This window comes from Stegodyphus dumicola, chromosome X2, assembly GCF_044657685.1.
Source record: "Stegodyphus dumicola isolate Sdum_Otavi_A_Nest chromosome X2, ASM4465768v1".
Lineage (NCBI taxonomy): Eukaryota > Metazoa > Arthropoda > Arachnida > Araneae > Eresidae > Stegodyphus > Stegodyphus dumicola.
Genome location: NC_140781.1, coordinates 157,160,623 through 157,185,422, shown reverse-complemented (window position 1 = coordinate 157,185,422; position 24,800 = coordinate 157,160,623). Strand labels below are relative to the sequence as shown.

The 24,800-nt window shown below is 33.2% G+C and overlaps 1 protein-coding gene across 7 annotated transcripts in view; it reads left to right on the top strand.

The window, feature by feature from the left end:
* The window catches only part of LOC118188762 (uncharacterized), an 819,948-nt gene that overhangs the window by 588,825 nt on the left and 206,323 nt on the right, over nucleotides 1–24,800 (top strand). For 6 of the 7 annotated variants that reach the window (XM_085809659.1, XM_085809661.1, XM_085809660.1 and 3 more), the window contains one exon: nucleotides 8,098–8,208. The exons of the other annotated variant lie outside the window; for it this stretch is intronic. In XM_085809659.1, coding sequence (XP_085665785.1) covers nucleotides 8,194–8,208 — 15 coding nt within the window. In that variant the 5' untranslated portion in view covers nucleotides 8,098–8,193. The remainder of the gene's footprint in view (nucleotides 1–8,097; nucleotides 8,209–24,800) is intronic. 7 annotated transcript variants of the gene reach the window in all.

Genomic DNA, 24,800 nt, shown 5'->3' with positions numbered 1-24,800 from the left:
CAAGAAAGGCTGTTCTAGAAACGAGCTCGTGTGATTTGTGATAGATGCATGAAGTCAAAATTTTGATTAATTGTTTACTAACTGCATACCCTGATAAACTTGTTCACGAAGTTACATAAACTTTGAGTACGATTTACATTCTCTGCTTTATTAATCTGATAGGCAAAGAAATATTTTTAAATAAAGCAAGTTAATTCGTTTAGTTCTAAATTTTTATTTTGGCCATATATATTTTTAATTATCACTTTTGTTTTTAACTCTAGAGCAAATTCCCATGTATTCTAATGTAAAAGTATAGCAAGCAGAATAATATTTTAAAATATAAATTGCATACAATTCAGACTGAATGGTAGAGGAAAAATCGTTTAAGCGTTAAAGACGAGAAAACTAATTAATCACATAGAACAATAAAAATACCTCTTTTTCTTATGTACTGCTTTTAAAAATAAGATTACTATATCATGTATATTAAAGATCCTGTATAGTAAATTTTGTTTTACTAGATCTTGACTAAGGGAATTTTTTACATTTTTTGTAGTTTAGTGTTAAATTATATGGCTGCAAAATGTATTACTTTTGGGGAAAGATTTAATGTTCACTTATATTGTGTAAACATTTGCTAGATGTATTAGAATTAACTGTATGTATTAGAATAAATTTTTACGTCACATTGCTGTTGTACTTTAACACGTTACCAGAAGTAGGATTATCTAGATGAAATATTTCTTTTTACATTTCGATTCCTTCACGCAACCCGAGCTTAAATACGACTCATTACGCTCCAGCAATAAACAAAAATTTTCAAATACCTAACGACGTGAGAGCGCTAAACACAATCCAGTTTTATAGCATATTACTAACGTCTAGATTTGGGGATACAGCATTTCACATACCACATTATAAGACCAAGTTTAGTAACCACTGCCCCTTCATTCTTTACTTGCCATAGAAAGTGTACGAGTATTACTTGCTGCTCTTCGTCAGTTCTGTAAATTACGCTACAGTGCTGGAATACGAAGAGTACTACTAACATCAACCCGAGCCCAATTTTAATTTTGTAAACATTTCACTTTTAAATGCCGTCTAATCTGTTAGCCCGGCCCGGAATTGTTTAAGGCAGTAATTGCTCTTTCACCTGAGATGGCAATAAATCCTCTTTGGTTTAACCAACGAGGTCAAAAGCCATCTCATTTGGTGGTACACAGATGCACCATTCAAATCTCATGTAAATGTCAATAGTCCTTGGTTATATGAAGCAGGAGTCTTATAAAACACTATTGTTGTGCTATTAAATGCAATTAAGAATGGTTCCTTAAGATAATTATTCCTAAACAACCGAAGCTGAAAAATGTTGGCAACTTTCACCATAGCTCCAAATCTCAAATTTAAGCCGCACAGGCAAGCATCTTGAAAAAGCACGTTCTTCTTTGCACAGCACATTTCAGCTTATTTTAATTTGGCTTTTTCAATAATTATTACATTGGTCAGACAATCATTTTATCTAACGAGGTACGAATTTCTGATAATTGAGTTGTCGGATGTATAATGTCAAACTTTTGTTGGAGTACAAATAAAATTTAACTGCGGAACTATTCCATTGCTGATTACTGATCAGAAGGAGACAGGCTTTTTAAAATGAGATTTCCATATCTTCCATACGAAGATCTTGCGTTTGTTTTTATGTTCAAGTGACTCAAAACAGATGGCCCTCTAATGATTCGCGTGGTGCAAATGATTTAATGATATGGGTACATAAAACTCAGTATAGCTTTTCTAACGACTATGTTTGATATATGTCTTCTTAGAATTTTTATTACATATACTAAGTTCACAGTTTTCAGTGTCAGAAAAACTTCTCAAAGAGTAACAACGTATCGAAGAATCTGCTATTCTCAGCGTCATTTTAGAGTGCGTTCCATATTTAGAGTTCCTTCCAGTTATCAGTAAGTGTAATTTTTCCTAGCTTACCAAATTTTTATTAGCTTAAATTTTTTGACATACAACTATTATGTACAATTATATTATTGAAAAAACTTCTCATATCTCTTAATTTCTTATCGAATATAAGACATTTTCGCAGTTTTCTAAGTCTGGTAATCCATCCATAAATATTTTCTTCAAATCCGCAATATACGTCGGCATTTTTCGGTGGGTCTTCAAGTTCGTTATCAGCAGCAATTAAATATTATTAAAATAGTCATTCAGCGTTAAAATAAAAGTACTAATTTTAAAATGAATCAAGCACTGGTATTTTAAGCAATACAGAACTAGGCTGGACTCAATTTCAGCCTATAAACTTCTCTTCACAATAATCTATGCTGTTGTTTTGTAATTTTTAAAAATCCATAATATATTTTCAGATAGAGTGAAATTTTTCGATAGCATTCTACAGATACTATTATCAATCACGCATAAACAGAATCTTTTAAGCAGTTCAAATACTTCAATACCATTAAGACAGCTATCACCTATAAAAGAAAGAAAATGGTCATTATTTTTGATGAAAAGATTCGGGAAATGTTGACCTACAGAACACCCTCAACGATGCAACAGCTCTTTTAATATCATCGAGTATAGTTTCGCAAAATGCGACAGACAATTCTTGTTTTATGCAAGTGTGTTTCGGTAGCTGTAACTTCAACAGCGAGGACCGAAGAAAGCTCGCGAATAAAAGAGGCGCACTCTTATTGTCCTCTGTGAATGATGGGTTTAATTTCTTTTTTTATTTTACCTTCTTTCGTAATTTGGACGAGTAGGTCTGCTATCGCAACTCTTTATCGTATAAAAGATCACAGGTAAAGCTAAATGCTTTTATAGAGTCATGCTGACCTAGAACTAGCTTTTTGGAACTATCTTTTAGAGATCGCAGAGGTTCCAGAGGAACCTTTTGCAAATGGACATGCTTCTGTGACTGTTACTAAATCTGGTAGTGCTCTTAAATGAAAAGTGTCTAATCTGTGTGCTTGATTTCGTTGATGTACGTAATCTCTGACAAAGCGCTTTCTCTCGACAAATTTCAAAAGCATTTAAAATTTACACCTGAGTTCCTCTGCAAGTTATACTAACGAAATCTATTTCAGTAAAAGGCACGCTTGGCATCCACGGCTTGAAGGTTTTTTAATGGTATGTTTGATTTTCAAGCGGTACTTCTTTTTAGATGCTATTACATCATAAGTTTTGTTTGAATTTTTTGTTGACCAAGATTATAATGAACTTTCAAACCGAACTTGCTCAGTTACGTTCTAAATTATGATTGTCTGTTCCACTAAACAAAAAGTATTGCATACCTCTCGCTATATTTACAGAATGTACGGTTTAAACGTGTATTTAATTTAATTTGTTTCTTGGACGTGGCAATGGGAATTCTTTTTTAATGATATTACGTAAGTTTGAACGTCAAAACATTATTCGCTGAAGTTGAACGCCATGCCTCTCTGCAGACGCGATGATGCTATTAATGTCAATTTTCTTTTCTCGAAAATCTTATTTTATGAAAAGATATGCAAAAATATGAAAGAAAAGTAAAGCGGGAGACGGAAGTGTTCGTGGAAATACACGAATATTCTACGTAACTCCAAGCAATTAAAAATATTTTTATGCTGGTACATTTATAATTACATTATGTTAGCATATTCTGATGGTACATTATATATATATGAATACATTTATAAACATTTATTGCATCGTCTACTAAACAGGTGAATACATTAAAGGTATATTAATTAAAAGAAGGAAAATTAATGATTAGAATGATACTAAATGATTTAAAATTTACATACACAGACGCGAATTTCTGTATTCCCATTTGATTTGTAGATGCAAAAAATTGATGGCAATGTACTAAGGACGAGAAATACATGTATGGAACTGCATAAATGACAAATATTTGTTAGAGAGAAGTTTCGCGATATACCTTACGTGATAAGCAACTAAGTATTTTTATAAAGTAAAGCAAATGAAAACTGTTCTTTGGATATCGAATCTACTATTCGATAAGTAAAACATAAAAGTTATGTAAAATTATTTAAAAGTATATTTAGAAGATTTTGAAATTTGTTTGATCGTTACAAACTCAGTCCTTGTTTCACGCAGGGTTATTTTCGTGTGTCTTGTTTCGCGATTCTTTTAATGCAATATTTCGAAACATATTGTCATTTCTCGTTCATACGATCTGAACAATTTGAGCATTAGATTGCTGATCGCTCTTAATTCGACCCGGGTTCGGATTCCTGCGAACGGGCTAGTGGCATGCAGGATTTCCAGGATTTTCCCATGTGAAACATGAATACGAAACAATTTTACTTCGAAAGTCCTCCACGAAAGCATTTCTTCCCTTAAAGTGATATTCCTCTCATGCTTTGTGCTTTGTCGTATACCATTATAACGAAGTAAAATCTTCAGTATTAACTGTGTATGTATGTTTGTGTTGATACTCATTCGGTAATGTGCCTTTCAGTTAAAGCGGGATATTTACTATTTATTTGGAAGTTTCATTTTGTCACGAACGGAAAATATTTCAATAATATCGTCATCTTCTCTAAGCATTATTTGAAAAAATGTTTTCTTTTGTTCGTGGTCTATCAAAAGGGACGCAAACTACATACACTTCGTTTAGATAACCGTGAATCCTAAGTTGTTCTAGTGACTACTGGGCGTAAATCTAATAAGTAATTGCATAAAATCTAATAAGTTTTCTCTAGTCTCGTGCCGAAACCCGTTTAAAGAAAAAATAAAAGAGGTAAGTTGAGGTGCTTATCCAAAACCACTTAATCGTAACGAATCGCCACAACGCGGTTCGCATATGTTATAAATGCAATCGATAGCCAAGAAAATGACCTTGTTTCTGATAGCGTTAAGCTTGTCACATCGATTATTATAAATGTCTCTAAGTAGAAAAGGCCGTTCAAAGCTTATTTAAATTTAAGTTAATTTTTCACCAATGTCAAAAATTATTATGTTAACGACGACGTTTCATGTCATATCACATGGTTACGTGTTTTTCTTTTATTTTAACAAGGTATTTAGTTAATATTGTGGGTGTTCCATTTGTGTTTCATGGCTGTCCGAGTTAATTACTGGTATACAGAATAAAATTAATTTTTCTAAAATCAATATTTTGATAATGAGGGTCAACGTATTTTTTACTTAATTTTTCATGCCGAGTTAATTTTTAATCTATTAGGAAGCTTAATTTCTTATTCTTCTTACATAATTTACTTTGCAGTATTATGCATGCTGATGCTCGTATTAAAAATAAAAAGTAAAAACCCTTCGGGGGGGAGAAATGTTAATACGGCGAACTTTTTATTGGAATAGTATTATAGCCTTGTTTATAATTCAGTGAAATAATAAATATATTTTTAATCAAAATGAGTAATAGGCAATAAGCTATAAATTATTATGATTGCTTATTTGAGAAAGCAGGAAAAGGAAAAGGAAAATTCTGCCGAATTATATCTTTATAGAATTCAACTTGTTGTAGTTTATGTTCTAGAAAAGAAAATTGAAAAATAGGTTTTTAACTTATGAAGTGTGCTGGTAAAGAACGTCTTTTCCACTCTCTAAAGCGCGCTGCGTGTAATAATTATGTTCCAAAGATTTGAGAGCCCACCAGCGGCCGAGTCGCTGAACACTGGTAGTTCGATCCGAAGTTCGAATCCCGCGAACGGGCTGGCTACATGGACGTTTTCGTGGTTTTCCCCATGTGTTACGTGTATACGAGCCAGTTCCCTTAGAAAGTCCTCCACGAAGGCATCCCTCCCCTTAGGCAGATAGCCCTAGTGTGCTTTGCCGTAATTAATTACATAAATAAAACCAAAGATTTGATCGGTTGCTTTGTTTTCCGCCAATATCATCAGTTTTAACAAAATCAGATAGACACTTTCTTTTAACTGACTGTGGGGTGGTCGATCTACTTGGGCCGTCGAAAAGCCCCCATTGTTGGAACTGTCAGTAACACAATGCCTAGGATGCACATGCCTGAAACAGTTCGTTGGACGAGTACACATATGCTCCAGATGTGAAAGTTCGAGGATGCGGCTGAACGACTGAGATTTTGACGTATTCATAACAAAGAATAGGTGAAAAGATCAGGTAGTCTCTTAAGTAAACTCTTTTAATGAAAGAGCCTTATCGCAGTCTTCAGCGGAAGTCTTCTGAAGAAGTTCAGAGATCTCATTTTTAAATCAATGAAGTCTTACTAACGGCCGAACGGATAAAACATTGGTAAAAGTTCTGACTGCATGTTATTTTCATAGTTTTCAGCGCATCTAATGTGAATACGAGTCGGTTTCTTTAAAAAAAGTCTTCCACTAATGTATCTTTCCTTTTAGGCAGATTGCTCTCACGTGTTTTGCCTCAATCGAATAAAACATATGAGTAGCTGAAAAGCCAACCGAAACAGTATAATGATATCATTTTCTGAAACATTAATGGCTGAACTGAGTATTTGTTTTGTATAGCCAATCATAGATGAAAATTCGTATAAAAAAATCAATCATGGTTTATCAGTGAAGAGATTATTAGCCAACTGTACGCTGGCACTAGGTCGATAACAACTACTCCAGGTTAAGAAGTTATTGTGAAGATTATAACAGAGCGAACATGCATTAATAGTCCTAAGTATAACATTTTCGTAATTCTGAAAAAGCTGCGCTTTTAAATCATCGCATTCGAGGGCACTGAGAACTCTGTAGAGAGCTGTCTATCCATCTCTTTGAAAACTTTGAAGTTAGAAAAGTGCTTGTCAGCTTGAGAAGTAGCGGTCATTGTATAAAAACATTACAATCATCGACTTAAACTCTGTAAAATTGCTTTCAAAGATTTTGAAAACACATTTTGGGTGACAGTTAATCCTCTCCACGTAGACCGTTTCACTGCTTCTGTGTGACCTTACATATAATCCACTTACAAGCTTCTACCAGTCGACGATTTTCTGCCATAAAATATCCTGCATACTTTGTGACATGATGAAAACGAATTGCTGCTTAAGAAATCCTTGACTTGGTTCGAACAGCTTGTGCACAATACATGCTGTCATGTAAAAACCTAATTTCCCCATAGATAGATGTGTATTTATATCTTGAGCATGCACGTTCGCATGCTCAAATATGTTTACGCGATGTTTAAGCGATCATCATATTTTACATTCTTTCTTTTGAGATAATGTATCTTGTTACGTGGAATCCATTTCAAAGATAAAAATCAAATTCTTGTAAAAAACGAAAAAACAAAAAAGTGGTTTAATGAAGGTTTTCAATCCATAATGATTTCTATAGATTTTTATTTTTATTTCTCATATATATATATATATATATATAATGTCAAGTATTTTTAATTAATTACTCTTATTTAAATATATATGCTTAAGTAGGATATTTAGTATCCTATAAGCTATTTCTATAAATATCTTATGTGTGTTTTGTGGAATGATTTAATGTATATCTTATTGCAATATCTGTCAAGTTATGTTTATAACTTAATACTTTCAAATGTAAAAAATTAACATTTGAAGGGAACCAGAATTTCATTTTGCTGTAAGTATCAAAAACTGCTTACACTAACATTAGAAGAAATCGCATTCAAGCATTATTTTCGGAATGTTAATATATCTCAATGAAATCAAATGAATTAATACTTAAATTCATGATTTTAGATTTTCCTTCAAAATTTTGAAAATTCTCCTTTCAAAAAGGGGAGAAGACATTTATGAGAATTACTAAAATTAACATTGGTTAATTGCTGAATTGGTTAAATCAGTGAATATAGATTAGCATTGTAGCATACTGAGTAGGCTTTTCTTCGTAATTCAAAATTAGTCTTTAGTTTGAAAAAAAATTGGTTTAATTAGGTGGGTTGTAAAATTTGTTATTTTCATAAAATATGGTAATTGTTGCAAAGCATACTGCGCAATACTAATAATCGTTTTATTAGAGTATGAAAATATGAGAAACTATATCCATTTTGCAAAATTAAAAAGTACATCTTGCTTTTATATGGTAAGATACTGTGGTTAAGAATGAATTGAATGAATGGTGTTATAATTGTTTATCAGTGAAGGTGTGTGGTTCTGATTTGCGGTTTTTCTTTTCATTTTAGCGTGACGTCACCGCTGAAAGTCGGCCCTTCCCTGTACCCACGCTGGCTGCCCTCGTGCCTCCGTACCATCCGGGTACGACGCATTTTCTCCAGGCGATGACCTCCAAAGAGGTAACCTATCACACCACTTATGTAAATTCCTTTTCATATCCTCTCCGAGTTACCCATCTTTAAAGACAGTAAAAGGGATTAATACGGTATAGTAACAATGAGCAGTACCTGCATAAAGTTTGGCTGATTCTATAGTTCCTGAAAAATCAGTCATCGCAGCTTACACAGAACGTATTAATTCAGTCGCTGAGAAACAATGTACTTTCCGTAATTCTGCAGTGTGCGTTTCTGTGTAAAAAACTTACATTTCTAACCCAGAAACTTTCGCAATAAAGATAATTTCTCAGGATCTTGCGAACTTACATTTGTTACAATTTTTATTATTTTCCATCTTATTTACAGCCTTTCTTTAAGTTATACGTCTAAAAGACTGAATTATGTTGACGTCAATTAAATTTGTGTTTCTTGTGAGAATGTCTCCAAAAATTAAAGGACTAGTCTTCAATAAAAGGCCTCTGCATTATTTATTTAAAATCCTCTTCATTTGCAGAAGTTGTGTCTTCTACTAACGATTTTTCATGAATGGAATGAAGATTTTTATATCCTTATAAATACATTATTATTAATGGATATTAAGTCTGAAAGATCAAATAAACTGAATGTACTTTAATTAACTTAATAAACCAAACTAAATCCTTATTATCACAGTCCCCGTTATTTGAACGCTGCAATATTATCATCAAGTCTTAATAAAGAAAAATTTAAGAACTTACAAATACTTCTCGCTTTCTTTGCCTTTAATAATAAAAAATGCAGCAACGAATTCATTCGAAAAAAATTATTAAAATTTTTACAAAAAGGACAGAAAGTGCGGTTAGAAATACAATGGGGATCTACTCGCAACTCTTCTCGTAGCGAGCGGACTTAAGTTACCATAGTTAAGACTGCCGGGCATTTGGCGATCATTTGCGACTTATGTTGGCGATTTATCGAAATTCTTGGCGCTGTGTGAATAGCAGGGGCCGAAATATCAAGGAAGTACCAAAATTTCGTTTTAGAACATATTAACAAGATCATCTGAAACTTTATTTCCAGGAAAAGTTTAAGATAATACTGGACTTGTTGCTACTCTTAAATTGAAAACTGAACAGAGACTGCAGCGATAATAATATTACGAAGTTAAGAATACCGAATGAAAAAAAAAAAAGTATATTGAAATTAAAATGCTTTGCTGACCTCTGAAGTTACTTAAGCTAGCAGATCAAACGAAGGAATGATAAATCAGAATCTGTATTTGTGTAATTTGAGATAAAAAGTCTATGGTAGCAAGAAACACTGAAATTTTGAGGGAAAATTATCAGATTTCACATGTAAGGTCAATGAATTTTATTTACAAGGGCAAATAATTTAGATTGATTTCTCTGTGAGAAGATTAGGCACATGTCCATTAGTGTATAGATTTAACACATTTCTGCGTACCAATAATATATCTATTTAATGACCTTTATACGTGGACAAAATTATTAATTCAGTATTCCTATTAAAGGATCAGAAACATATCCAATAATGATAAGTCTTAGTATATCTTTGGGTAATTTCTTTTGAAGTTTTGCCTTCCTCTTTCTGTTTACCAAGTGTTCGTTTTCTATTTGTTGTTATAACTATAACCGAAAATATAAAAACTAATAGTATCACAAATCTGAGTTGAGTTATTGAATAACTGCTCTTTTGAGTGTCGTATCGGTTACTTGGCCACTTGTGCAACAAAACATCAGACTAAGGTTTGAGCAAAGTTTTCGTAAATGGGATTCCTGACAAAGTATCTTCAAGTGAATTTTAATTTTATATATTGCAACAGGTGAGAATCAGCCAGCAGGTAGTCCCTTCAGAGTAGAAAACCGAAAAACGGTTTAAATTATCATCAGATCTGTAAATTAGTATTTATCTGCAAGGTGCAGAATTTTGAGTTATAATTATTTTAAGTATAGTATAACAAAGTGGTTATTAGTCCATCAATTAATATTTTAGTTATTGTTCCTTTATTTGGTCATTTATTTGGTACTTAAGTTCCGCAGAGGCCATAACTCGCTCGTCACAGCTTAAGGCTAGTAAGCGCGAGGAAACTTAAGGAGGTATTACATTTAGGAGACTAAGGCCGGACCTTAACAACTTTTCTCTTCATTAGCACCTATAGTATATAATTTTACCTAATGTCTCTCGGGAAGGGGGAACAGATCGCTGAAATTGTTATCCGCCATTCAGATTAATGGATCACAAAAAGTGCCTACTTAATGAAAAGGTATACATTATTTAATGTCTGCTTATCAAGTGCCACATTAAATTCGAAATGTATAAATGGAGCAAATCATTATCCATTTTCTGTAATAAGCATCTGCTGATGGTTCGTTGCAAGATTATGACACTTGTCCGTCGGTCACCAAGCGGAAAAATACATTGAGTAAATTTGGCAAATAAAAAGCCCTCAACTGACTTAATGTGTTTCACCAAGGCCAATAAACTGAGTTTAGGTAACCAATTTCTTCAGAAGAAGTTATAAACCTTCCTTTTAATGGCTCATTTTGGGTTACTTTTTTCTTATCGGTAGCTTAATTTTTACAGCAGTTTAATGTTTGTATAGGTTGTGAATCGAACTCGTATTGCAATTTATCGGTTGTGAAGTTTTTTTTGTAACGTTCACAATAGATTCTCTCAATCTTATTAAGCGAATCACCTCCCATTTTTTATTACTCGTGGCTTCGAAAGACTACCACCATTGATAGTTTATCGACCGTATTTGGCGATCACTCTAAATGGAGCCTGCAATGCCTAATCGTATAAGACGTTAATGAATTTTTTTTCTCTTAAGTTCTCTTGAAAGGGTTGTAAATGTTTCATCACCTGTTTGCCAAAGGCAAGACAGAAAAAAAAAAATGCTTCTCTCTTACGTAGATGTAAATTATATCCTTTTCTTCTAAGTATTTGCATGTTCCTTCTTGCGGTAGTTTATGTAATAAAATTTTAGATGCATGCAGCCCATTTGCAAAGAAGGTAACCTACATAATGCAACAAAGAAAATAAAATATGACAGTTAGATGACAAAACAGAAGTACGTATAATACACCTGTTATCTTTTATTTTACAAAAATAAATTAATAGAGCAGCATTAACTAGCACATTAATATACGTAAAGGTATTCCTACTGGTATATAATATATATATGCATGTATATGTGTTATGTACATAGTAATCCACTTAATTAACATTGGAATATCGTGTTTGCTCTTTCCGCTGTTGAAGGTAGACAAATCACAGAGTTCAACTAGTTATGCCAGTACGGAATCAACATAGTAGCGTAGAAGAATGTCTCACCATATAGTCAGTCTTTTTACACTGGAATGGAGCGCACTAACGGCTGAGTGGTAAAATCGCTTAACGTTCGTACTTCGATCTCATCTCAATGCTCGCGAACGGGCTGGCTGCATAGGACCTTTCGTAGTCCCCATGTGTAAAGCGAATACGCGCAATTTTCGCGAAAAATTCCTCCACGAAGGCATCTCTCCGTCTAGGCAGAAAGTCTTGTGTGATTTGCTGTAATTTAAGTAATCCATATATTTTATACTTGGAAGATGTAATAAAAGCGTTCATATGGAATTCATTTTTATCGTTTCTGTGACCATCGTAGGCAAACTAAAATATTAAAAATAAATGGACATTATCTTGGGTTTCTCCATGTGCAACATCAGCATGAACGATTTTTCGTTTGAAAGTCTTTACCTTTTCCTTAAAAAGACCTCTCCTTAGACAGATTGTCCTCGTATTCTTTACCATATTCGATTAAGCAAAGTACTCTAATACCACTTTTTTTTTCTTATTAACATCACGAAGTAGTATTGTTGTTTTCAGTTTGTGATTAAATCCTATCCTTTGCAAATAAAGATCAGGAAATGAGAGCACATTATTGCTAATCGATGATGCATAAGATCTTTTATTTATCTTTGACAATTTTTTAATGGTATCATTTCAAATGGGAAGAACGAAAAGAGAAAATACGCGCCTGAGTTTTTAAACTTATGTTCTTTAATTGTTTCTGTAATTTTAATTTTCTTAGTTAATTTTAAGTAAAGATTTAGTTTTGTGAATCGGTAAAAGAAGATACTACTTTTATTCAAAAAGAAAGGCTAAAAATTGCTATGATCTTTTCTTAAAATTGTTAATTTGAATCTCTTTTCTGAGAGGTTAAATTGTAATCCGAAGTTTAACAGGCGCCAGCAGATAAGGCTGTCCTAGACATGACGTACATAGCGCTCTGTAACTCCATCATTTCGTGCTTTTGCTGCTTTACAGTTTTATACATTGTTGGCTAATGCCCTGTGAAAAGGTCCTGACATTTTGTTTAATTATCGTTTGCAAAAAAAAAAAAAAAAAAAAAAAAAAAAAAAATCAGATGATACTAATTTATAATATTACAGCACAGCAGCATTTTATGTCTTTACATTTCATGGGCATGCAGCTTTTTCTGCCTTTTACAATCTGCCATAAATACTATGCTTTAGTAATTTTCTTTACAAAGACAAGTCACTAAATTAAGCTTGTTCACTATATTTAAAGATAAAGCATGCTTTCTCTTTTAACTATGAATTAGGTTTAATCTTACTTCATAGTCCATTATTCCTGATCTTTATTTGGTTTTGTGCATGCATCATAGATGTGCGCAAATTATATTTGCAACAATCCGCTAACTAAAATTCGAGAATTGCTTTGCAAACTAAACTGAAAACTAAAATTCGAGATTGTACAAACTAAATACAAAATAAGACTTAGTTAATATATATTTAGCGAAGAAAAATTTGATTCATTCTTAAATTTTCAAACGAAGAATTGTTTCAGTAACACGCGTACGCTGATATTAAAAATAGTTATCCTCTTCCTTCAAGTCTGTTTGTTTTAAAACAGTAATGCCCTAAAGTTGAACAAATTTATTCATGGAATGATAATGCGTATGACTTTGGCAGCTGACAAAACAAGAAGCACACTCTAGGTTCGAGTAAAGCGAATCACCACTTCTTTCACTGAAAAACAATTTGTGGCATGTCGTGAAGTCATTTTCCCATTACATACGTGAAAGCTTTAAAAGGAATAATTAAGTGCAGCTACCCGAAGTTCACCTGGAAACCTACTCCCGGAAGCCAGCATGAAGCTTTTTATACAGTTAGAAAAGTTTTACAATTCCGGTTTTGCATGGGTTCTTAATGGTAATATGCGGTTCATAAACAGCAGCATATAGCTTCACATAATTACTCTGATTACGGATTTCAAATTAATTCGAATGCACTTTATTTTAACTCTCATTTGAAACTATTCAACATCAAACATGCAACAGGTATATGTTAACAGTCAACTATTTTTTTTTTTTTTTTTTTTTTTTTTTTTTTTGTGTGTGTGTGTGTGTTTGTTTTTGTTTACATTTTATTCTGAGAGATTAAACCAATTTCGAGTAATTTAAAAGTACATATAATTCAGCAATGTCACGTTTTAGTTGATTGCTATCATTTGTGGCAGCATTTTTTTTGTGCATATGGTAGCATCTGTGGTGTCATTTATATTGCAACATTTTTATGATAATTAAAATTTTGCGTAACAGAATGAGAAATAAAGTTCTTTGTAATTAAAGATACTCTAGTTTAATTCTTTTATGCTAATGCTCCATGATTAAATTTGTTCGGATTCTTTTCTTTTCTGTCAGAGCCAATTGAATATTACATTTTTAATTGTGAGAGCATATTCAGTCCTGTGCTCAATAAAATGAACAAATTTCTAAATTTAGAACATAAAGCTTTATGGAATTGAAAATTTAAATTTGTTCAAATTTAGTTTTGATCAATGTCACGCATAGATTTTGTTAACATCGATTATCTAATCTTCATTAAGTATAAGATAATTGTTGAACATTATCCTCCTCCCAATAGTCGGCTCAGGCAAACTCGAAGAGTTTCGCAAAAACGAGTCCCCGCGTTAATTCGCTATCCCGGCATAATGCTTCCTACTTTCGATTTCTTGAAATTTTGAACAGTTTATGAAACAGATTGAAGCAAATAAAAGTTCAGAACAGTGATGAGCTGGGAGAGTACAATAACAGAGTTCCAACGGAAAATACCCCTGCAGTGCAGGCCGTGACGAAGGTAAGTGCGCATGTATAAAGCAAATGGCATGGAGAGAAAACAAGAAAAAATGCCTAAATCTCACTGAATACGAGAGAGTCCTCATGTGTATAGTAGTCATAGCAATAGTAGTTAGCATAAAATAACATTAAATATAAAACATAGTGGGAAGTAAAAAATAAAATTATATACAATATGTACAGGCTAGATATTTACAGCAAAGACAACAACACGAAAAAACAACAACAAAAAAAAAAAATCAGTATAAGAAGGTGTACAGATATATTTAAATTGTGACAGTTGGGTGAATACAAAAGTTAAGAGGATAATTACTATTCAAGGTACCTGAGGACCGCAAGCGGTCGTTTTCTATTTCTTATAGTATTGTAGTCATAAATGAGCACTGGAATGGTGCTATTGTTGACATTAGGTATATTATTGTAAAATTTTTCAGAAAGGAGAGCAAAGTAAGCATAAATCGTTGGAATCTCAAGCTCCTGGAGAACTGCCGTGTTTCTAATGAACCATCGACAGTTCGCCGCTTGTCGAAGTATTATGTTTTGTAGTATTTGAATCTTCTTTACATTAGTTATACTCGCATATCGGACACTTGCTCGGATCCAATTCATCCAGGAACGACAAAACGGAGTGGTATTTCAGCTAGCTACACCATAAAAAGTAGACTGATTTTACACCCATGATCTGGAGGGAGACACGCATATACAGTCAAGCTTTACGCCGATGTCGATTATTTAGATTATAGTTAAGCACGCGTTGACTACCTGTCTGGCGGGATGCCTTCGTTAAGAACTTTTAAGGGTTACTTGAATACGGGCAAGGTACACTAGGGCTTTTTGCTTAGGAAGGAGTGCCCTTCATTGAGGACTTTTAATGGAAACTGGATCGTATTAACGTTAAAGATGGAGAAATCCATGAAAATGAACTATGTAGGCAATCCGTTTACCTGTGATCAAACCCGAGTCGAATTTCTAGTATTAAAGATTCGGCAGTTGATGGGGCCGACTTTGTAAGGGAAATCGGTTTATACTCGCATTACACGTGGAGAAAACCTCGAAAACTCCTATACTGCCAGCCCATTCGTCATGATTTTAACCACTTGTCACTGGTTTTATTGCTCTACCGTTGTTGGATTAAACAGTGTTTCAATCCATACCTTGGTTTCGGGTTAGTAATAGGCTTAGCTTCAGCTAGGCAACTTATGGAACGCATACCAATCTCGAAATTTAGCAAGATATCTTGCAAGGAAACAAGATAAGGATATATTTTAAGGATACAAGATAAAGATATCTTGTAGCCTTTCCCTGTACGGTGTAACTGGTAGTGCATCCGATGAGCAGTCCGAACATCCAGAGTTCGAAGCCCGGCGAGAGCATAGCTGATTCTCACTCTTCCTGGCTGCATATCTCTAATATATCATGTAAGAACTTCAACACAGTGTAGATACCTTTCTTTCACCTTTATGTTAAAGAGTTTTAAAATTACATTTTGTGCTAAGACGGCTTTATCGTCATCCAGTTATATCCAAGGACATGTGTAATCGATTTTATTTTGGATGCTGTATTGCATTTAATTTATATGGTCACTTTGAATTGTTACTAAAGCTTCTTCCAGTCTCATTTTTTTCATTTTCATTGGATTAGAGTGAAATAAGAAAGCTTCATTGGTATGATATATTTCATTAATGTGAAATTACCCTACACAAATTAAACTGAGACTTGTGTATGATAATTCCGCTCTCATATGTAGTTCTTAGTTTCAATAACTTTACTTTTATTTTATTATGACTTTTTGCATAATGCTGCTTCTGACTATTACTTACTTCAACATAAGTGACTATTACTTGCATTTTCAAGTTTCTCATTTAAATCGTCTTTCGGTGACAAATATTAAATAAAATATCGCCAACAATATACATTTAATATATTTTGATACCAACTTCTGTATCCCTCCCAAAAAAAGAAAAAAGAAAGAGAGAAGGGGGGGGAATGGGCTTGATTTTTCTTACGAAGTTATTTGCGTCGTTAAAAAAACAATATACTTATTTTTCAACACTTTGAAACACAGATTGTTACAGCGTCTGGTTTGTTTAACTATGCGTGTCACGATACCCATAAAATAACTCTCGCTATATTTTATGCATTATACTAAAAATTTGAAGATAAAAGTTTCAGCAATGTATCAATGATGTTATCATTCTTTTTGTGACAGTGAATACTATTTTTTTTTCTTTTGGTGCCGCTTGTTGTAAATCATTTTATGAGGGCGAATAAAGTCTTATCCCACATCATATACATTCCTATTTCTGTCTCATTCTGTTTCCGTTTGTGAAATGTATATAGCTGATTCTAATTTGCGCTATACGTTACAAGAAACCAGAACTGCTCTTCCAAGGTGCATGCAATTAATTTTTGTTCGGAACTGAATAAAAATCAGCTTACGCGGTTTACATGTAGTAATCATTTCCCTTTGTGTTCTAGTATTTATCTTAATTAATTTTCACATTTACTTTTCTCAAAACATCCTTATTTTGCTCCTCTATTTTACCATTATGCACCAAAGAAATTCACCGAGGTAATTTTTCAAAATTTAAATAATGACTTACATTCCTATCTTTCATTACTTTTATTTCCATCACTATGCTGATTTTTGTTGTCATCTAAGTAGGAATGAGATTCGCACTTTTGAAAGATAATTATTTGTACGACTCCTTTTATTAAAACCTTTCAGTGCCTTTATATTTTGTTTGAGCACGCATTTCTAAATTACTCTGGGTTCATTTGTGGCGAAGGATTAAAGGCCACTAAATTTAATTCAACCCAGCTTGGTAGTTCAATCCAGCTTAGGTTAGGCTAGATTATCTGAATATGCCAATGTATACGAGGGCTGTAGGGGAGAAATACATTTATAGAGAACCTTCTAAGGAAAACTGCCTCGGCCGGAGTTCAGAACCTAGAGAAATGGCTCGCTGCATGCACGTTTCGGTGTATTTGCTCTTGTGAATACGAGTTAGTTTCCCTTAGAAAGTTCTCTACGAAGGCCTCCTTTCCATTAAGCTGATAGCCCTAGCATACTTTACCATAATCTCATAAGCCCAAATCGTAAATTATGTCGCAGTACAAAAATTTCTAATGAGAAAGTTGATTAATTAAACGGTGCAGTCTTGGCACTTCTTAGGTAAACAGCTTTCGAGAACTACCTGCCTAAAGGCAGAATTGTCTTCGCTAAGGTAAGAATTGTCTCTCTAAGAAAAACTATATTTGTTTTACAGAGAGCAAAATCCTTTGAGAAGTTTATTCTAAGTTCGGTTGAATTCTAAGTTCGGTATAACTTGAGTCCCCCAAAATATAGTAAACTTAAATCAAATATATTAACAATCAGTTTATCTTCCCGGCCGTTTCCAGGATCAATTATTGAGACAGATTCCTGCGGAACATAATGATTTTCTGGTATGATAATCAGATATCCGAAGGAAAAATATTATTATGGTTATTTTTATTTAAAAAAATCAGTAATATAATGTTTGTTTGCACCTGTGAAAATAAGATCTAATAAATTTGCTTGTCACAATCATCATTACTACTGATAAAGATTTTTATGTAAATTGTATTAAAAATTACGGACAGTAGGTCAAAGGATGCAGATTGCAAATTAAAACAAAAAAATAAACTCAGTAATATAAAACAGCGAAAATTTGACATGCCATTCTTAGACCATTTTATACGTACCAATATCCAATTAGATTTGCAGCATATATCAATATGAATCGGTGTATATTGCAAAATCTGAATTCTATTCTATTTCGAATATCTACAACGATTTGAACACAGCACCTGCTTAATGGCAGGTCAAAGCACTAACTACACCACTAATTGGTGAACTAAAAAACGAGTGCATGCATATTTGCCGTGGCCAAAAAAAAAAAAGTGAATAAATAAAAACAAATTGCCATAATTTAAATTATTACCCTTTGTTTCAGAAAGATACAATGAGAAACATCCTCAAAGAAAGATTTCTAAGACTAATTGCAGTTATTTTGAAACGAATCGCATTTATGGGATATATTTGTGTCATGAATTGCATTTATTAGGCATATTTGCGTCAATGAAATTTAATGAGTCATCAATTTCTGCTGATTTTACTGTGCTGCCTGTTTTTTGAAGATACATGTGTTGCACTGCAAAAACTGTCCTTATGCCTAAAAAATATGAGGATTTATATTTATGAGTGCTATATTTATAGCTCATTCTTTTTCTTCGATATATTGAACTAGAAGACTACTTTCATTTACGAGAAGCTATTTTACCGAAATGATCGTAAACCTGGAAAGGATACCCCTCGAGTTCTGTAACCTTATATTATTATAAATTACTTTAGTTTTCTGTTTTATGAATTTAAAAATTGAGGCTGTTTTATGGGCTTAAATTTCAAGATGATATCTATTAAATTTACAAATATTGACATTTATCGACATTTGTACTGTAGTAACTAGCCAAAATGAATGTTAAAGTGTAGAAATTTTTCCATTGCTATTACTTTGAGACATTTATTATGCTTGAGACATTATATCTTAATGATAAAAATGATTTAGTCCTACGCCGAAAAGTAAAGAAATAAAAGGATTTCTTTTGATATTTTTGATATATTAGGATTTTGTCTGCTGTTATTTCAACATTTCGTGAATTTTCTATAAAATAGGATAGTTTGCTTCATGTCGTAAAGTTTTACTGCCTACTATAACTAAAGGAAAAGAACTGCAGTGTTTTGTTGCAGCAATTTTTTATGCAACCATTTTTTCCCCTGAATCGTATTTGTGGATCTGACAATACAGCTAAACATTAGTAGCTCGTTCTGGAGTCATTTACCAGCGAATGAGTCGTGTACATGTGTTTTTATATTTTCCTCTGTGCATAACATGGATACAAACCAGTTTACTTTAGAAAGGACTCTATACGGGCATCCCTTCTAAGGCAAAATACCCTTCTCGAGATTTGCTGGGATCGATTAACCAAGCAACCAACTCACTGAATCATTTAATTTTTATTAATAATGCATCAATTTAAATAGATGAGAACTAAAACTGCAAAATAATTCTTCATTTTTTTTCTGTTAATTATATCTAATAAAATATAGGGTTAGAAATTTTAAGCTGCAGGGAAGTTATTACTGCACGTTGTTACGCGGGGTGTTTGGAAAAGGCAACTCTAAGCTATATTTCTTTAAATATTGATATTAGAATGTACTCTGAACAATAAAGTTTCTCAAACTGCAGATAGAGAAATTTATGAAAGAAGTGTCAGCACTGCGAGTGGGAAAAGATTCTTCTGCTTACGAGCAAAATTAACAGAGGTTTATGTTATTAATGTACGGTCAGCTACAAATATAATAAAGAGTGCTATTTTGCTTTTCAGGGACACTAAAATGACTGTTGACTGCTAAAATGATATTATTTATTCCAACGTATAATGTGCACTTTTAATACAGAAAATGAGATCGAAATTTACGGGTGCGCGTTGTACGTCGGATATAAAAATGATAGGTTTTAAAATAAGAAAAAGATGAGCATACACAAATTTGATTTCAACGTGTACCTAAATGTTCTTACTAGCGATTCTGGCTGTTTTCTAGGACTCAGTTCGCAACACTTTCGTTCTAGGATAGGCCATTTCGTTACTTCTTTTTCCAAAGCACATTCATTCTTTGTCATATTAATCACTGCGATATCATTTTTCTTCCACTCAGGTATGGAGCTTTCACCAATACCAAACATCCTTGCTGTAGCACGATTTCCATTTTCCTTTGCAAAATTGGATGACTGACACTTGAAACCAGCACTGTCGTTTGTTTAGCAGGAACCATATTTACTGCTAAATTGATCAACTGTATTTCAGCTAAAGCAAATGCGATTTAATACTGCCTTCGGGGTTGACTTCAATATCACGGCTTCAAATGACTACAGAAAGAGAAGATATCTGACTCTTAATTTCCCGAATTTATTCGAGAAGTACATGCGTTTCCCAAATTATTCTCTCCTTTTCTCGAAAATCTAGAATAACATTCTTGTGCACACCTACATTAAATACAACCCAGCCTATCTGCAGAATTATTTACTCCCTCAAGTTCACTTGTCAATTCAGTATACCATTGTTCGAAAACTTGCGAAAAATCCTCCAATAAACGACTTAAAGAAATAACAGCACTGAACATGTAGCTTTCAGGTTTCTTCGTAACGAAAAGGGTACGCGTTATATGGCGAATATAAATGAAAATTTTAAAATGTAGTTTGAAATTACAGGTGCGCGTTATAATCCAGAATATACGGTATTTATTTACTTTTTTAATTCTCATCGCAATACGTTGAATTTCGATCGGGCATTGAAAAATTACATAAATCACTAAAATCGTTCTAGGATATCTCCACGAGCACTTTAAAGCTCTACTTTCAAATTTATTTAAAACAAAGAGTACTTTACCAACTGAAAGTTGTACTCTGGGACCATATAAAAAGATTTTTGTATGCACAAATAAGTTCTCTCACCCAAATTATTAAACTGTTTTCATTAAATTCTCGCTTTCTGTTAGGAAATACTGTAATCGAAAGCACGCAACTAGCATCGCTATTTAAGGAAATAAAGATATCAGCCACCTTTTCTTCGAATTTCCTTTTATGTATCTAATACGGTATCAAAAATTGCTTCTTTTTATACTGTATGCTTTATATGGCGCCGAAAATTGCTTAGTTTTGTAGTGTGCATTTTATACAGTATTAAAGTTTACTTATCTTTTTGTTTGTTATATTTAGCTTAAAATGGCACCATTAGTTAAGTAGGTTTGCATTGCTTAATATGGAATTATATAAAAACGTTATCTAAATAAATACTTAAGTAGAAATATCTGATAAGGAATACTTTAAAGCAAACTTTTCTTGGTAAATATCAGTAACTATAGAGTAAAATCAATGCCAGATGGAAATACAAATAAGTAATAGTAGAGCAATAGAAAAAGTAAAAATTTTGCAGAAGCACATTTTTATGTTTCGAAGGTTCGGTTTGATTTTATAAAATCATAGAATTTTTATTGGTTTCAGAAGCAAACACCTACAATTTGTTCAAAATGTTTCTTGCTGTGGCTTACAATTATTGGAAATTGATTTTCATAGTAGAAATGAAAGGATATATAAGCCCAAAATAAGAAGGATTCAAATTACTTGTTTTCGAGCTCAGAAATAATAAAAATTTATACCAAAATTCATATCTATTCAACAAAATGTGCAGCAATTGTATCAAAATGTCAAATCAATCTTAATCAAATCGTAAGTGACTGAGAAAGAAGAGGGGGGGGGAAATGCAAATTAAAAAGTGTATAAGCTGGTTTAAGTTTCTGCCCTATAAAAATTATCTCTTCTTTCACTTAACTATTTTATATGATAAAAAGCGGGAAATCCATCGATTTTCTTTAGCCCAGTTGCCATTGCGAAGAAACATTACAACCTCGTAAAGCAGCTTGCCTCCAGCCTTGGCTTTGAAAAGACGACAAATAAATTATCATCCTTTTACGAGTAAACATACAGAGATAGGGGGCCATAAAGGATAAAGTTAACACTATAATTTCCAACCCACGTGTTTTTAGAATGTAATTATAATGGACACGCATATTTGCAACAATAGGTGGGGATGAGGCAATCTTTCCTAGTGTACATGGGAGGAGACCCAGGATGACCACTATTATAATGAGCGCATGATAAGGAAAAACGTGATTTGGCTGAACATTTTAATTATACAACTCGCAATTAGTGGCACGGGTGTGACTTATGAGTATAGTGGAAGTAACTTTTACAGAGCGAAAGGTAATTGTGTGGGAACAAATTCGTACAAAACGCCCTCGTCTATTAAAATTACCTAAAATAATTTAAAGTAGAAAATAAAGCACGTTTCCCTCAACCTGCTATGCTTTAGTGAATCGCGTTTGCTGGAATTTTCAAGCTTTGAAAATTTCAGATGATTATTAGGATAAGAGCTTCCTGTTTGACTGGTCCGCAATTACTTTTCCTTTCCTCTTATCGTATGTGTTTTCGACTTGTTTGCAATAACGTATCTGTATCTTAATAGCAATTGCTATCCTTCTTAAGCTGCTTTAATTGCAAGAACAGTCAATAGAAATATTTCATTTCTCTTTAGAATTTTATGGCGTGGATTTGCGTACGAAATCAACTTTATTAATACTGTAAGTCATCTGTGAGAAATTTGGCAGAATGAATGAATACAGGAATTTAACTGGTTTAATCCATAAAGGCATTTTATTACGTGTTTTAAGAACGCAGCTCTCAGCAGAGGTAACTCTTGAACCCTGAAAACGAAACGAATTACTGAAGTGTCAGATCAGAACATTCACTATGCTCACGGTTAAAACGTACACAGAGCGAGTAAGATATTAGCTTCGGGAACAGAATTTCGATTCTTTATATTTCTTATTTCTTCTTATTATTATTTAACTACATATATGTTTGCCTTTTTGAACTGTTCCCTTTTTTGAAAATAAATGCTGATCGCTTAAGATGGGAACCTATACAGAATTTTATAGGAGATCACACATTAATTTCACATTAATTATAGACACATTAATTTCTTTTTTTATAAAATACATCGAAAATTTCGCAAACTTTGAGCTTCTAAATTTATTTTCTGCATCCTTAGCTCAACATTTTTTATGAAAATCTTCATAATTTTCGTGGGAAAGATATAAGAAACTAAATTAACAGTGAAAGAAAAGGTTAGGTTAAGTTATTTAATTACGGCAAAGCCTCAAGGGCTATCTGCCTAAGGGGAGGGATGCCTTCGTGGAAGATTTTCTAGGAGAAACTGGCTCGTATACACGTTACACATGGGGAAAACCACGAAAAACCTTTTTGAAAATAAATGCTGATCGCTTAAAGATGTTAACCTATACAGAATTTTATAGGAGATCATATACACATTAATTTCTTTTTTTATAAAATACATCGAAAATTTCGCAAACTTTGAGCTTCTAAATTTATTGTCTGCATCCTTAGCTCAACATTTTTTATGAAAATCTTCATAATTTTCGTGGGAAAGATATAAGAAACTAAATTAACAGTGAAAGAAAAGGTTAGGTTAGGTTATTTAATTACGGCAAAGCCTCGAGGGCTATCTGCCTAAGGGGAGGGATGCCTTCGTGGAAGACTTTCTAAGAGAAACTGGCTCGCATACACGTTACACATGGGGGAAAACCACGAAAACACCCATGCAGCCAGCCCGTTCGCGGGATTCGAACCTCGGACCGAACTACCAGTGTTCAGCGACTTTACCACTCGGCCGCTGGTGGGCTGAAAGAAAAAGGAGGGAATTGCATCGGACGCTTGGATGTTAATGTGTAGGAGAATTACTGCTTATGAAGGAGTATAAAGAAAAAACTGCCAATGTTTCATGTATCAGCAATAAACAATCTCCTAAATGTTCATCAGAAGAAATAGAACAGAATATTATTAAAAAACTATCTAATGACCATCAGTAAACTTAATAAATGTGTATAAATAATGATTAAGGGTCTGCAGCTGCAAATGAGCTATAAGGAGGTGATTTTCTAAACTGACGCATAATTAATTTCATAGAATTAAATAACTTCTTAGCTGTTTTGTAATAAAAGTATTAGTTAAAGCGGAGGTAAAACTCTAACCAAATATACTTACTAATTTTTATTTGAAAATAAAAATCGGTTTCTCATCGTTATCAGCAAATGTATTATTGTCTGCTCTGCAAATGCAAAAATAAAATATTATTTTAATCTCGATTTGCTACATATAAGAAAGATGCCCAAATTAATTGCTTAGATTAGATAAACAGGTACAGAATGGAGCAAGACCGTCCCTTGTGCATCCATTAGGCATATTAGGTATCCCCGGGCCTTGCTAATTGCTAAGCTTCCGCAATTCCAAGGCAGAAAGAAAGAATACCCTGAAGCTCCGAGGGATTCCCACACCTCTTCCCATTCCATCAACTTCTCGAAAGGGTTTCGGCTGACCCTGGGTTTTGAGAATCCCCTTACCACATAGACATTATATGCTTAGAAACAACCGTGTCTTCTCCGGGATTCGAATCCGGTCCATTCTGTGCTACAGTCAGCTTCACTAACCATTATCCCGTCTGGGAGGCTATTAGATAAAAAGGCATATTTATTTAATTACGATATATATGACTAAGATTTAAATATAAGAAAGATTAGAAAAGAACGATTAGTAATTCTCATTGCCTAAAGGCCAAAAGTACCATACTTTTGCTTCGAGATATAAAATATGTCTAAATTTGCTTTTGATTTACCTTATACAGCTCGTCATGATTTTCAAGAAGCATCGCTTGCAATTCTGCATCTCTGTTACCTTTATAAAATATAGATTGTTCAATAATTACGAACAGGGTTTTCGTGATAATATCTACAGCACAATATATCTAGGAATACTGG